The 13,203-nt window shown below is 51.7% G+C and overlaps 1 protein-coding gene across 15 annotated transcripts in view; it reads right to left on the bottom strand.

The window, feature by feature from the left end:
- The window catches only part of ESYT3 (extended synaptotagmin 3), a 71,482-nt gene that overhangs the window by 37,798 nt on the left and 20,481 nt on the right, over positions 1–13,203 (bottom strand). For 7 of the 15 annotated variants that reach the window (XR_004283467.1, XR_004283466.1, XR_004283461.1 and 4 more), the window contains exon 1: positions 9,989–11,845. The exons of 2 other annotated variants lie outside the window; for them this stretch is intronic. Coding sequence is in view for 9 of the 13 variants with exons in the window: in XM_032334266.1 (XP_032190157.1) it covers positions 9,989–10,324 (336 nt within the window). In the remaining 4 variants the exon portion in view is untranslated. Of the gene's footprint in view, positions 1–9,988; positions 11,846–13,203 lie in introns of those variants that run through there. 6 more of the 15 variants (XM_032334256.1, XM_032334290.1, XM_032334282.1 and 3 more) reach the window with 3 other exon arrangements.

Here is a 13,203-nt window from a genome sequence, read left to right as displayed (position 1 = left end):
ACCCACAGCTCCTGGCATTGCAAAGGGCCAGACTCAGGCAGGGGGTTCCAACCTTTTGTGTGTACAAGACCTCCACCTGGAGAGTCCCTTAAAACGTGGATTCTTGGTGAGGGCGCTCAGAGATTCTGATCCAGGAACCTGAAGCCTTTGGGCAGGGGCCCGGAAACTTTATCTTTAACCAGCTCCCTGGTTGTTCTGATTGAGGTGGTGGAGAGTGTGGGACAGTGAGTGCTCAGGGCTTGCTGGAGGACCTGCTCAGGCCCTGAAAGAAAGTGGTTCCTCCACTCTCTGCGGCACCTGACTAGGGCTCCAAAGTCACAATCTGTGTCTCCAGCTGTCATTCTTGGGAGAATACTGCTTTGTCATCAAATTCTTACCAGCAGCTTATGGACCTTGATTCTTTTACAAAGGGAGTATCTTTTGTGCCACAATGAGCAAGGGGAGGCAAGAGCTAGCAGATAAAAAATACCATTAGTCTGCCTGGCATTTTTGGGTGCTGCCCCCACCCCTAAAGTGTGAGCCACTCCCACTCCCCAGCTGCTTTCTCTAGCCAGACTCCAGGAGTAAGAAGTACTGCCGGGGGGTCCCTGAGGAGCAGGGTCTGGTCCTGACCCCTTCTCTGCAGCCTCAGGTTTCTCCTGATTGAGGGAAGTGAGGCTGCCATGCCTCTGCTCCCCAGGTCTACAACCAGGAGATGATGAATGCGAATCCCCCACAATGGAGACACACTCAGAACTCTAGCACCGTTCATACCCCAGACCATGAACACTACCCTGACTGATGTACTACAGGTGTGAGCACTTCCCCAAAGCAGGCCTGGAAAATCTCAAAGTTGCTCTGGCCTGTGGTCAAGTCACCAGGACCCTGGCTGCCTGCCCTTCCCCCTCCAGTGCCTCTCAGAGAACCTTAGAAAGGTGGGGGGGGGGCTCCCCCAGCCCCTGAGGTCTCCCTAATGCTGACTCACATCTGCTGTTAGTGTGCATAGGCCAAAGCCTCCCAGGCAGCATGGCTCATGTTTTGATGACAGCAGTTTTTAGGCAATGGAGGTAACGAGAGCTCAGAACAGAGAGACTAAAGCAAAGTCAAGTCCAAAACAGAATTCCAGGCTCGCAGAGGCCAAGACAAGGGCCCTGCACATCAATGCTTCATCTCCAGGTGGTCGTGTGCTTTATCTCGTAAACCCTTTAGGAAAAATGATCCCACTGCAGTGAGGCAATGAGCCAGAGGGATGCCTGCAGCCATCAGAGCAGGAGCCCAGGCAGGACTCACAGCCGGGCTGGGAGGCCCAGGCAGCAGCTTTGGGTCACCAGACCCTCTCAGGAGGCAGGGGGTGTAGGACAGCGGCACTTAAAGGGCCTGCCTGTCACCAGGCCAATCTGGCTCCCTCCCTGTCACAGGGATGGTAACTCCTCCCATGCGAGCAACCTTGGACCGACCCACAGATGTAGAGAGGTACAGAGAAGGCCTGTGGGTCTCCTTGTACCTCAAAAACTTGAGACACGCGCCCTCAGAATGATACAGACACAGCCACAGAATCACACGTACACACAAGGACACAACCTCTTTGCTTGGACAAAAGCCTCACAGTTCTTCTCTGCACCAGTGGGCATATTGTTACGCTCACACGCCGCAGACTCAAACTGATGCGGCCAACTCCCTCCCACACTCAGAGAGGAGAGGAGCCCCCTCACTCCAAGTATCCCCCAGGGAAGTCCGACACAGGGAGGCCCTGTGGCTCTGGTCTTCCCAGACAGGCTCCCGCCCCGTTGTTCCTATTTGGTGGTTCCGCCTCTGCTGGAAAATGGTCCCTTATTTCACACACTTTTTTCCTGGTGAAGCACAGCCTTTGACCCATTTTCCCTCTGTTCTTGAGGGATAAACATTTAACCATAAAAACGGCTTCTAGGGCACCTGGGTGGCTCAGTGGATTAAAGCCTCTGCCTTCGGCTCATGTCGTGATCCCAGGGTCCTGGGATCGAGCCCCACATCAGGCTCTCTGCTCAGCAGGGAGCCTGCTTCTCCATCTCTCTCTCTGCCTGCCTCTCTGCCTGCTTGTGATCTCTGTCAAATAAATAAATAAATTCTTTAAAAAAAACAAAACAACAAATGGCTTCTAAATATGTCCACTGTTCTACTTTAAATCTCCTGGCTAAAAGTGCTTTAAAGGAAAAATTTTTGCCAACTTGAAATACTGCCTAATGCTGTTCTAAAATCCACAGGCTCTTTAACAACACACCTGGCCCGCAGACCGGCCTGAGTCACCTGGACCCAGGAGGAGGACACCGCGTGGGTAAGACTGCAAAGGCAGCCACTGGAGACAAGAATCCTGGAGACAAGAGCCTGTCCCCTTTGCTAAGGAAGGAGGGCTTGCTGCACAGAGGGGCTGCCCTTAGCCATCCAAAGAGGCGTTTTCTTCAAGGAGACCTGAGAGTAATTGTGGGTGACCAGAGAGTTCCCTCAGACAGTTGGGTTTGGTAATGCCCAAAGGTTAAAAAAAAAAAAATGTATCTTTTTGCTTATCGACTAGTATAGGCATTCCTCAGAGATACTGCAGGTTTGGTTCTAGATCATTGGGGTGAAGTGACTATTACAATAAAATAAGTCAAATGAATTTTTCAGTTTCCCATATAAAAGCTGTGTTTACACTATACTGTAGTCTATTACGTGTACAATAGTATTACGTTAAAAAATGTACATACCTTAATTTAAAAAATACTTTATTCCTATAAATGCTATCCATCCCCTGAGCTTTCAGGGAGTCATACTCACTAATCACAGATCACCAAATATAATGATGATGAAAAACTCTGAAATACTGCAAGGATTACCAACATGTGACACAGGGACATAAAGTGAGCAAATGCTGTTGGAAAAGTGTGTTGATAGACTTGCTTGATGCGGGGTTGCCACAAACCTTCAATTTGTTAAAAAAAAAAAAATGCAATTATCTGCAAAGTATAATAAAATGATGTATGCCTTAGAATACCAAAAAGTATAATCCCTGATGCTGATGAGGCCACAGTGAAGAGGGAATGAGAATCGTTAAGGTATTCCTAGGCATTTTTTAAAAAAGATTTTATTTATTTATTTGGGAGAAAGAGAGAGCACAAGCATGAGCATGGAGAGGGGGAGAGGAAGAGGGAGAAGCAGGTTTCCTGGACCCCGAGATCATATCCTGAGCCAAAGGCAGATGCTTAACCGACTGAGCCACCCGGGATCCCAGGTGTTCCTAATCATTGACGTGAGTTTAACATGTGGGAATCCATGGTAAGGAACTTGGGAAACATGGACTAAGATTCCTACCCTGTAGGGCCCGAGGGACAGACTTCTCCTGAGCACCTACTGTGTACTGGGCACCAAGCAAGGAACTGAGGAAACAGACGTGAGCAGGAAACACACCTTTGTCCTAGAAGAGCATTCAGTCTGGAGGAAAAGTCAGACACAAAAATCAGGTGCAAGTGCAGAAAGGCTCCGGATGCTGTTGGGGCCCCGAGGAGTAGGATCTGAGAGTGGGGGGGCCTGAGCTTGGACTTGAAGGAAAAGTCAAGGGAGCCAGACTGGCAGATCAGGGGGAGAAAATCCAGACAGATCTAGGAGAAGCTGCCTGCCTCGGCTACCCACAAGAGGAGGACACGCTGGGAAATAACAGATCATCAATGCTAGTGAAATGGTTCAGCAGCGCAGGGTACATTCATGTGAAGGATAGCATAATCCTTAAACAGGTTTTTTGGGAGAATGTTGGTAATATAATATTACAAACATAAAAATATAGGAAAAAGAAAAAAGGCACAAGTTTTTTAAAGAACTGTTTTATACACCTTCCATACAAAAGAAGTACACGCAAATAGAACGGTGTGTTTCTGGGTGGAGGGACTGTAACCACTTGTCCTAATTCTCTTGGGCCATTTCCAAATGTTCTACAATGGGACTACTTTCACTTTTATAACCAGAAAAACCAGATTTTTTACCAACTTATAACCAATGTAAACTAAAAAACTAAACACAACCCAGGCAAAAGAATGGAGTAGGTGACTCTGGGGTTGAGACATCCTGTGTCCCTGAAAAGTCCCTGGCCCTCTACTCTGAGTGTCTGGGAGACTCCTGGTACACTGGGATGGGGCTTCTAGGGCAGGAGCGGCCACTCCAGCTCCAGCCCCGACTCCCCGTGTGGTCTGAGGGGGTGAACTCTCGTTCCCTTGGCTTGAAGGGCAGGGGAAAGAGAATGGGGCTTTCCCTTTTACTAGTTCCCACTGGGACAGAAAACATTTTCATTCTTCTTCTCTATTTGCGGTAAAGAAGGAGGAAGAGAGAAAGCACTTTCCTCAAGCACGTGTGAACATGTCCGGGCTGTAAACTCCAGGTTTCCCTCAATTAAAAACCCCTGGAACTCTCCGGGGGGGAGAAACTCTGAATGGAGGGATGGGAGGGTCACGAAGGGGGCAGGGAAGCCTAGGTCCCTGTCCCCTGCTCATTTGCGTAGCTGGGTTGTGGCCTCCAGGGGACAGCACACAGCTGCCAGAAGTGCCCTCAGAGTGACTGGGGCCATTCCCACTGAAGTACCAGCTCAACCTGCTGTCAAGACCAGGCTAGGAGGCCGAAGGAAGCTGGTGACCAGCTCTTCACACTTTCTGCCCACCAGACAGGGGGCCACAACAGAAGAGCAGGACAATGGCTGTCCCCTGCCTTGCCCCTGAGCCTTATCTGCATCATGATCTCTCCCATTACCAAGGTCCTCAGATACTTGGTCGGAGAAAAGGTTGCTGTGGACACTTCTGTTGCAGAAAAATTCAGCCCCTTACACCTAAAGCAATAGGACGTCCCATGTGAGTTTGGGTATCACAAATTGCTGTCCCAGAATCTGCTCACCTCAGAAGGAGCTTATGAGCTCAAGTGACCAAACCTGCCCAGAGGCTTTCTCAGAGCCTTGCCCTGCCACCTCTGAGGACCAATCACACTAAATCAGGAAAGGCGGTTCTAGCAGGTCTGAATCCCCACCCAGACCAGGGATTCCTTGCAGGCGGGGGCCATGTGTCACGCATATCATCATGGGCCTGACACACTGTAAGTCCTCAAGAGATGCTTGCTGACTGCATATAGGAATGAATACGCGGATGCCTAACATCCCTGTGTTGGGCCTGGAGGGGTGGATGCCCACATTCTACCCCTCTTCTTGCCCAACCCTGGCCCAAGATGTGAGAAGTCCATGAAGCATCACAGAGACGTGGGGCAGAGACCCAAGGGTCATGACTAAAATGTGCCGTGCCTCTTCCTTCCCAAGGACAAGACTGACTCCCAGCCATACTCAGGACCTCGCAGGGCTGCAGGGACCTCACAAGTAAGAAGTCCCCTGGCTCCAAGCGGATGTTTAAGACCAGGTCCCCAAGCATGGGCTCCGAGAATTGAAGTAATCTGCGTGGCCCGCCCAGCTCAGAGCTGCCACTGCATTTATTTCCTCTAATTAACCAGAGTGTCAGTACCAGGAGGGATCCTGAGAGATGGGGCCAGGGCAGAGGGCTGCCCCACCCTCCGAAGGAATGTCATGCTCAGCCCCAGGGAAGCAACACACTCAGCTCTAGTCCTCAGCCTGAATGCTGGCAGGAGCCTGGAGGAGACCATCCCAGGGACACTTGCTGGGAGCCCTTGAGTGTACCCTGCTTTGTGTGAACCAATTTAGATGATGGGTAGGCAAGAAACGCTGCCGAACAGTGTCCTGGGGGCCAGCGGCAGGACAGAAAGGCCAATTGGGCTTTTAGTCGTGAGGGCAGACTCCAACCACTGAAGACTCTGCAGAGCATCTCCTAAAGCCTTGCCGTTTTCAGAGGGGAATCAGGGACCCCGAGAACACAGGGAGCCTTCTCAAGCTTCCCACCCACCCCCACCCATGAATGAGCATCGGACTCCGAGCCCGTACCTGCCACCACATCACATCAGCCCCACCCCCATCTCAGCAGATACAGAGTTAATTGTCCCCAGCAAAACTGCCAACTAACTGATTGCTATCAGCTGGCAGGAGAGAGCAGGCCCGGCTGGAGCAGGGATCACAAATAGAAGTGTCTGCTGGTGAGACACACTCACTGATGAGTGTCAGGCCAGGGAAAGGTCCCATAGGAGGCCTGGGAGACTGAGAATCCCCTTCCCCCGCCCCCCACTGATCACACTCTGGTGCCTCCTCTCCACAGACAGCCTCTCGGGCCAGGCCACAGTCACCTGCAGAACCGACTTCCCAGGGCCTTGGTAAGATGGGATGGCCGAGCTGGGCCTTCTCCAGCTCTGCAGCAGCAAGGGCTTCACTTTCCACTCTGTGCTGTCCCTAGTCCCCAGCCCTAGCAGGGTGGGCTCACTCAAGAGGCTCTTCATTCCCCAAAAAACAGACCTAAACACTGTGCCAGATCTCTACAAAAAAATCTATCCCAGACCATTCACACACAGAGACACATAGAACACTCACACATGAACAGTGAGCGGCAGCTGCTCCTCCGTAAAGAGCGCCAGCAGTGGAGGGCAGCTCCCTCCAAGGGACCAGCCACATGCACTCCACAAAAGAATCCACAGCTTCTTTACCTGTGGCCCCTTTGAAGGCGAAGGAATCCTTCCTTCCAGCTAGCTCTTCCATGGAATGGAACCAGAGGAGGGGCAGGGCAGTGTGATGTTTGACCCGAGAAACAACCCCTTTCACAGGTGGGGACACTGAGGCTCACGGAGGGAAAGGACTCACTAAGATCACCTGGGGACAACAGCTTGGAGCAACGTGTTGAGGAGGAGCCTTGACTTCACTGAGAACTAGTCATGGCCACCAGGGCCTGGCAGGAGAGTCTTGTTCCAGCTCAGCCTGGCCCGGGCCTCCACCCCCTCACGGGGTCTTGGTGCAAAGTAGAACTAGATGCCCTTTCCAAGCAGCAGGTGGGCTGGATTCCCCACATCCCTTCACTGGGAAATGCCATGCAGGGGACGACTCGCAGGGCTGTGCCTGAGTGCTATAGCCAAGACCCTTCACTCCTCATCAACCCCTGCTCTTCCCTGCCAACTATGGGCTTGTCATCTGTTGTTTTGTAAAAATATTTCTTGAGGGGCGCCTGGGTTGCTCAGTGGGTTAAGCCGCTGCCTTCGGCTCAGGTCATGATCTCAGGGTCCTGGGATCGAGTCCCGCATCGGGCTCTCTGCTCAGCAGGGAGCCTGTTTCCCTCTCTCTCTCTGCCTGCCTCTCCATCTACTTGTGATTTCTCTCTGTCAAATAAATAAATAAAATCTTAAAAAAATATATATTTCTTGAGACCAAAGGAGGTGGTAAGTCATCGACCCTGCTTCCGTGCAAGGCAATCAGTTCTCCAAACGGAAACGGCACACTGAAAGGCCCATGTATAGGATAAGGATTCCCATGCTCTAAAATCATGGGCAAGGAGCACACTGCCTCCGCCATACCCAGAGCCAAGGCTTTCTCATCTGGTCTCTCTTCTCCAGGTTTATTCCTCCCTTTGTGCTGCTTTTTACAGGGCCTTTCCAAAGCCTTCCACAGGCTCCTTGTGACCTTCAGAATCAGGCCCAACCTCTATTAAGCCCACCTCAGTGGGGCCCCTGTCTGTCAGCCCCTACTACACACTTCAGCCAAACCAAACCAAACCAAACCACACAGTACTCTCTCATACACTGGCCACGGTGTGCTTCTGTGCTGTGCTCGAAAGCTTCCCCCAGCTTGGAATCCCCTTCATAGCACCACTGCTTCAATCCAAAAGGCAATCCAGGCCCAGCCCACCAGCCAGGAGAGTCTAGAGAACATAAACTGAGGTCAGGCCCCTCCCAGGACTCTGCCAAAGAAGAGGGAGGCTATGGTCTGGGGACAATCTACTATGGAAATCAAGTGGGATGTCCTTTACTCCATGCTTTCAACCCTTGGCTGGACCCTATTCAGGCTACCTCTGGCTTCTCTGAGACCTCCATGGCAATTATCTATATTGCATCTACTTCCTGCTCCAGACTGCCCTCTTGGAAGGAGAGATGCCATTATCTTCCTCTGTGTGTCCCTATGCCCAGCTGGGTCAGGCCTGGGGTATAGTTTATGAGGTTAGGTAGCTTCTTGTGTTGCCTTACACATCAGGCTGAGCTCCCCATTGGCTAGTTTCATGTTGCATCTGGTGTTTATGTGCATGGGGGCACGCTGGGGGGGGGGGCACATCAATGCCCCTACAGGATGTGATTCTTGCCTCAATTTCAGAAACATTGCCTTTTGTACACAACCGAGTGTCTGGAGGTGTTCCCTAATCCAAGGAAGGGCAGAAAGGGAGGCCTGTCACTAGGTGAGGCCTCACGAGCCCACCCTCATGGACTGAAGCCACCATGGGGTCCAAACAGAGACATGACAGGCATCCAAAACTCCCTCAACAATGAGCAAGGCACGTGGATAGGTCCCGGCCTGCTCTCTGGATCCAGATCTTTCAGGATTACAACCCCCCAAAGAATAATCAGCATAATCAAGAGACAGACCCCAAATACCATTCCCATGGCTGCTCTCCTACGAAAGTTGTCATTGTGCTTTTTTATTGTGCACCCTTATAGAAGGTTTGGGCCCCCTCGTCCTCGGTATATGTAAACCAATTTACAAAACTGTACTCAGTCCGTGTATTAAATATCAGTGTTTTGCAGTGAGCCATATTCCCCAAATTCTTATGTTGAAATCCTAACTGCCAGTACCCCAGAATGTGACTCTTTTTAGACACAGTGTCTTTAAATAGGTGATTAATTTAAAAGGAGATTATTAGGATGGGCCCTAACCCAATCTGACTGGTGACCTTGTAAGAGGGGGACATTTGGGCATGGATATGTACAGAGGGAAGACCCTATGAAGACACGGGGGAGATAGCTACCTACAAAGCAAAAAGAAGCCTCAGAAGAAGCAAAGAGTGCTGATGCCTCGATCTAGATGAATTTTTGTTGTGTGTCTGTGCTACTTTGTTATAGCAACCATAGCAAACTAATGTAGTAAGGCTTAATTTCTCTCGTTTTAAAGATAAACAGGCCTTTCGAATATGTTCTCGGCATACCTCATTTTGTTGGCTACTCTCACAGTGGGGCTGAATTTTATAATAAGGTCATCAGGCCGGAGGACATGTGGGGTCTGGTGGCTTCTGGTCATCTCCTCCTGTGGGCCCGAGAGTATCTGGGAGAATCAGAGAAGCACCCAGAAGCGTAGTTTGCCACAGACCAAAGCTTGGGCCCAATGCCCCTGTTGCCAGTGTTTCCCAAATCCATCCAGGTGCCTCAGTTCCACCTGGGAGTTGTGAGGTGGGGCTCAGAACTTGTTTTTGTTAAGCAGGCCAGGTGCTTCTCAGAACTGGAAGCATTTGAGAAACCCTAGTCCAGGCCATTCCACACTAGGAGATGGGTCTGTAGTGTGGAATGTGAATGTTGAATGTGTCTAGGCACGTCTGAGCATCCCTACCATGTAGAGGAAGGGAGGGAAGCTGGTGATCCAGCCTCCCACCCCATCCCTTCAATCCCATCTCTAGGCTAGCCTCCTCTGTCTGTTGGGAGCTCTGTTGAGGCAGCTAGTCTGCAGTTTTGTCACTGCTGCATTTGCGGATCAGTTTTGCACCCAGCTTTTTTTTTTTTTGAATCAACATGCGTGTGGAAGAAACGCCTTCTGCTCCCCCGCCCCGAGTAACTTTGCGAAGTCCCAGACGCCCTTTTTTTTTTTCCCCCTGGGTGTGGCCCGCCCGTGACTTTTCTCCCAGGCTCTGGGCCCTTAAGTGAAACCTAGGTTCCCCCCGACCCACGACAATCTCCCCCCAACCCGCCATTCTGGGAACGGCGGTGGAGAGGAGACTGAGGGACGGCCGTGGCGAGGGTGTCTGTGCTCCGGGCTTGGTGGGGCAACAGGTGTGCGGATCGCACAGCTGCAGCCCCCACCCAGCTCCCCGACCGAGCGCAGGTTCTTTCCAAACCTCTAAGAGCATCCGCCGCACCTCCGACCTCCGCCCGGCTCCCCCCAGCTCACCCAGGCCGGCAGGTGCTGGTCCCTCAGCTCGCGGCTAATGAACTGGCGTTCGTTGTCCAGGAATTCGAAGGCGGCCGCCAGACGCCCAAGCTTCCCGCGGCGGTTCCTGCGCCACCACATCCACAGCAGAGCGCCGAGCAGCAGCCAGGTTATGCTGAGCCCCACGTAGCCGGCTAGGTAGACGGGAGCCAGGTAGAAAAGCACTCGCGCCGCAAAGGTGTACAGCTCCGGTAGCAGCTGGCTAGACAGGCGCGGCTCTGGGCTGGGTGCGCGCTGGTCTCTCTGGGTACCGCGGTCACCAGGAGCGCCGGGGGCGCAGGGCTCCTCCGCTTGCATCTCGTCGCCGCCTCGCTGTCCTTTCCCAGAGCTTCACCTGAGCCCAGGTTCCCGCGCCCTGACACCCGGGCACATCGCTCGGCCAAACGCGAGAACCCGGGCACCGTGCTACACTAGCCCTGCGGAACTCGCCTGTGCAGTCTTCGCGCTCAGCTCTCAGAGCTCCTCGCGCTCGAGGGCCGGGCGTGCCGACGCCGAGCGCCACTGCGGTCTTCTCTCGGCTCTGCTCACAGCTCCGACGTCTCCGCCCCCCAGGGGCGGGCCCGGGGAAGGGGGCGGGGTCAGGCCGTGGGCAAGGCGGCTGTTGGGTTCTGAGGGGCGCCTTTAGACCCGCGACGTCGCGCGCCGCGGTCAGAGGAGGGTCCAGTTGCAGCGCCCCGGTAGAGCCTTAGTTGGACTAGGTGCCGCCGCAGGCGGTGTATGACTCATCGAGGCGTGTGGACAGATGGCTTGTCATGGATAAACATCACAGAAAACCTGTTTCCTACACCCAGTCTACCAGAAGCAGTCTAGTATGGGCTGTTAGCTGGGTGTTCGAGGCCCTCCACGGACCGGCTCGCCGGGCCTCCCCACCCAAGCGTGGGCCTGACTGAGCCCTCCAACTGGCCCCTAGAGCCCGGCATCGCTGCCCTCCTCTGGCATCTCATAAAGCTTAGACCTGGCCCCCAGCAAAACCTAGTCAGTCAGACCCAGGGTCTCTTTTGTCCGCCGCAACAACCTCTGTCCCGCATTCTCCATTCTCTGTCGGGTGTCAGTTTGGATCTTAATTCCCTGCATCATCAGACCTGGCGTTTCCGGGTGGCCAGGCCAACCTGCTAGTCTCTGGGGTGCCCGACCCAGCAGGTGACAGGTGGGTACAAGAGAGATGAAGGGCAAGCCCTGGGGAGCTTGGGGGTCAGTTGTGAAGCCAATAGTTTCTACCTAATCCTTTTCTGAATTATCTGAGCAGGGGAGTCTCAGTCTCCACATTCAGACAGTAAACCGTCTTGTGGAGGGGCATACATTTTAGGCGGGTCGCATGAGTGAGCACATCCATTCCTGAAATGTGATTTTGGAGTTGACAAATGTACTGAAATGATTCTAAGCTTTCAGTAATTTCATTGAAAGCCTGGCCCCAATGGACAAAAATCAGATCACTTGATTCTCTTTCTCTCTGTCCCTTCAGGTATTCCTCTCTCACTCTGGCCTTATCCTTTTTACCTACTGGATAAAATTACTCCCTGCAATGAGTGTTTTCAATAACAGGCTTGTTCCAGGTGGTTGGAACAGGTGGGCTCTCCTCTATCATTCCCAACCTTACAGGACTCAGTCAAAATGGAAATTGAAAACCTTCCAGCTTAACACTGCTAAGCTATTTCCCAGTGTAGCCTGGGAAAGCAATGTAGGAAATGCATCTCATATGAGGGTTTGTTTTGTTTTGTTGTTTTGGGTTTTGGGTTTTTTTTTTTTTTTTGAGAATTCCTTTTTGGATATACACAATCCTATTAAAGCCTCTGAGAAGTCCTTCAGATAGAAAGCTTTTAAATTTTAATTAACTCATGGATGCCTGGGTGGCGTTGTCAGTTAAGTGTCTGCCTTCGGCTCAGGTCATGATCCCAGGGTTCTGGGATCAAGCCCAGTGTTGGGCTCCCCCTCTGTTCCTTCACCCTGCTCATGTCCTCTCTCTCACACTCTCTTAAATAAATAAATAGAATCTTAAAGTAAAAATAAATTTTATTTAACTCAATGTTAAATAAAATTATCCAAGGCATCCACGATGCCTTGAGGCTTTTTTTTAAACCACAGAATTCTTTTACTCAAAACTCTTCTCTTCTTGGTTGACCCAAATCAGCTCATGCTAAAGAACTCAGAATGTATGATAGGGATGTTGGCAAGTGCCCTGGAACCTGAGGCAGGAATCCTGCTGGCTGTCAAGATGGGTGCACCAGGAAGCTGACTGTTGACTAACTCAGCTCTGAATCCCTGCTGCTCTTCCTACTGACCCGCCTCCTTTGTCTCTGGCTGAAGTGGAGAACACAGCACCTTTCCCACAGCTTCCGGGGTCACAGAACTTTCCAGAGACTGTTTGACTCTTATCCTGTCCCAATTCCAAATGCCCAGAGAGGACCCAACTGTATCCATCATCCCCCCTTCTTCACACACAACAGGTCCACACCACATCCTTTTTGTGGGTTAGTGTCCTTGCAGAGGGGGTGTGGAAGTTAAGGTGTTTGGAGGACTTCAGATAATGGAAGGTTGCTGGTTTGTGAGCTGATGGACACCCACAGAGATGTCCAGCAAGAGACTCGGATCATCCTGTGGACCACTGCTAACCCCTGCTGCACTGCTTTCTCTGCTCCTTGAACACACCAAGCTCATGGATGCCTCAAGGCTTTTGTACTTGTGTTTCCACTGCCTGGAAAGCTCCCCTCCTGAATTTTCCCCAGAATATGTTAGGGTAGTGGGATGATGGTTGATTTTCTTGTCTAAACTTTATTTACAATGCCTTTAAATCGCTCTCATAGATTAAATATGTAAGAACACTGATATTGTGACACCTAGAAACTTCATATCCCACCTGAGGTTGAATCTGTGCCTAGAACATTGAAGCCATTATTTCCCTTGATTTGGACTCTCCAGTTACTATCGTCAGCAAAAGACATTTTTTTTCCTTTTAGACTTTATTTATTTGACAGACAGAGATCACAAGTAGGCAGAGAGGCAGGTGGGGGTGGGGGGGGAAGCAGGCTCCCTGCTGAGCAGGGACCCCCCCCCCTCAGAGACCCCCCCACCCCGCCCATGCAGGGCTCGATCCCAGGACCCTGGGATCATGACCTGAGCCAAAGGCAGAGGCTTTAACCCACTGAGCCACCCAAGCACCCCAGCAAAAGACATTTTAT

The sequence above is a fragment of the Mustela erminea genome, chromosome 1, assembly GCF_009829155.1.
Source record: "Mustela erminea isolate mMusErm1 chromosome 1, mMusErm1.Pri, whole genome shotgun sequence".
NCBI lineage: Eukaryota > Metazoa > Chordata > Mammalia > Carnivora > Mustelidae > Mustela > Mustela erminea.
Note: the sequence above shows the minus strand (reverse complement) of the source record. Positions and strands in the feature narration are given on the sequence as shown.